The following is a 904-nucleotide window of genomic DNA, read 5'->3' on the forward strand; positions in this document are numbered from 1 at the left end:
TATTTCTGAAATAACACAAGATAATTCCTTTTAGACTGCGCTGGTTATCATTTTATACTTGAATTTTCCTGCGATGAAATTCCTTTGACTTTAAAGTTTCAACTATTCTTGTTTTCGGAGAAGTGCGATATAATTTAAACTGCATATTCTGTCAATCTCTCGCTATATATATAATCAGAGAGAGAAATTGCGGCATATTTTAAGATTCCTTTTTGTATCTTCTTAGGAAAAGAGTAAACATGTATTTTTATAAACAAATTTTATATTCTTCTGTGGCCAAGATGGTGGTGCGAAGTCATGGATTACCGTCCATATCCTAAAAGTGATAAGAACACATTAGTAAGTTGAAAGATACAGTAACAAGGATTACTGACAGTTTAAAACAAGACAATATGTAGTACTATATTTTACCTCCAGATCCACGTCCGAACCCTCCGTGTCCGCCTCCGAATCCTCCGAAACCTCCACCGAAGCCTCTGTGTCCACCTGTGGAAATGCCGGAGTTCGTTAGAAAGCTTTGGCATCTGATGCTCTTCAAAAATTTCTATCGAATTGGAACCTTGTCATGTGATCGCTATATAGAATCAATTTTCCATTCAAACGATAAGAAAGATTACCTCCAAATCCACCTCCGAATCCTCCGCTGCTGAATCCACCGGATTTTCCACCGCCAAATCCACCAGAGTGTCCACCAAATCCACCTCCGCCGAAGTGACCGGCGGCGGCGAAGGCGACCACGAGGGCCAGGACCATGACGGTGAAGAGTGCGCGGACCTGAAAAAAAATGAAAAAAAATGATATATTGCAAATCTCTGAGTTCCTTTATATCAAGACCGTGCTAAAAGGATTTTACTATATCAAAAATTAATTTGATTATTACTATTAATTTTCACACACGAAAAAT

The 904-nt window shown here is 38.6% G+C and overlaps 1 protein-coding gene across 1 annotated transcript in view; it reads right to left on the reverse strand.

Moving 5' to 3' along the window:
* Positions 1–266: 266 nt before the first annotated feature.
* The window catches only part of LOC119591088 (WW domain-containing protein C660.06-like), a 2131-nt gene continuing 1493 nt past the window's right edge, over positions 267–904 (reverse strand). Inside the window, exons 3-5 of the mRNA XM_037939809.1 lie at positions 618–774; positions 412–486; positions 267–316 (exon numbers count right to left, since the gene is read on the reverse strand). Coding sequence (XP_037795737.1) covers positions 303–316; positions 412–486; positions 618–774 — 246 coding nt within the window. The 3' untranslated portion in view covers positions 267–302. The remainder of the gene's footprint in view (positions 317–411; positions 487–617; positions 775–904) is intronic.

This window comes from Penaeus monodon, chromosome 28 (assembly GCF_015228065.2).
Source record: "Penaeus monodon isolate SGIC_2016 chromosome 28, NSTDA_Pmon_1, whole genome shotgun sequence".
Taxonomy (NCBI): domain Eukaryota; kingdom Metazoa; phylum Arthropoda; class Malacostraca; order Decapoda; family Penaeidae; genus Penaeus; species Penaeus monodon.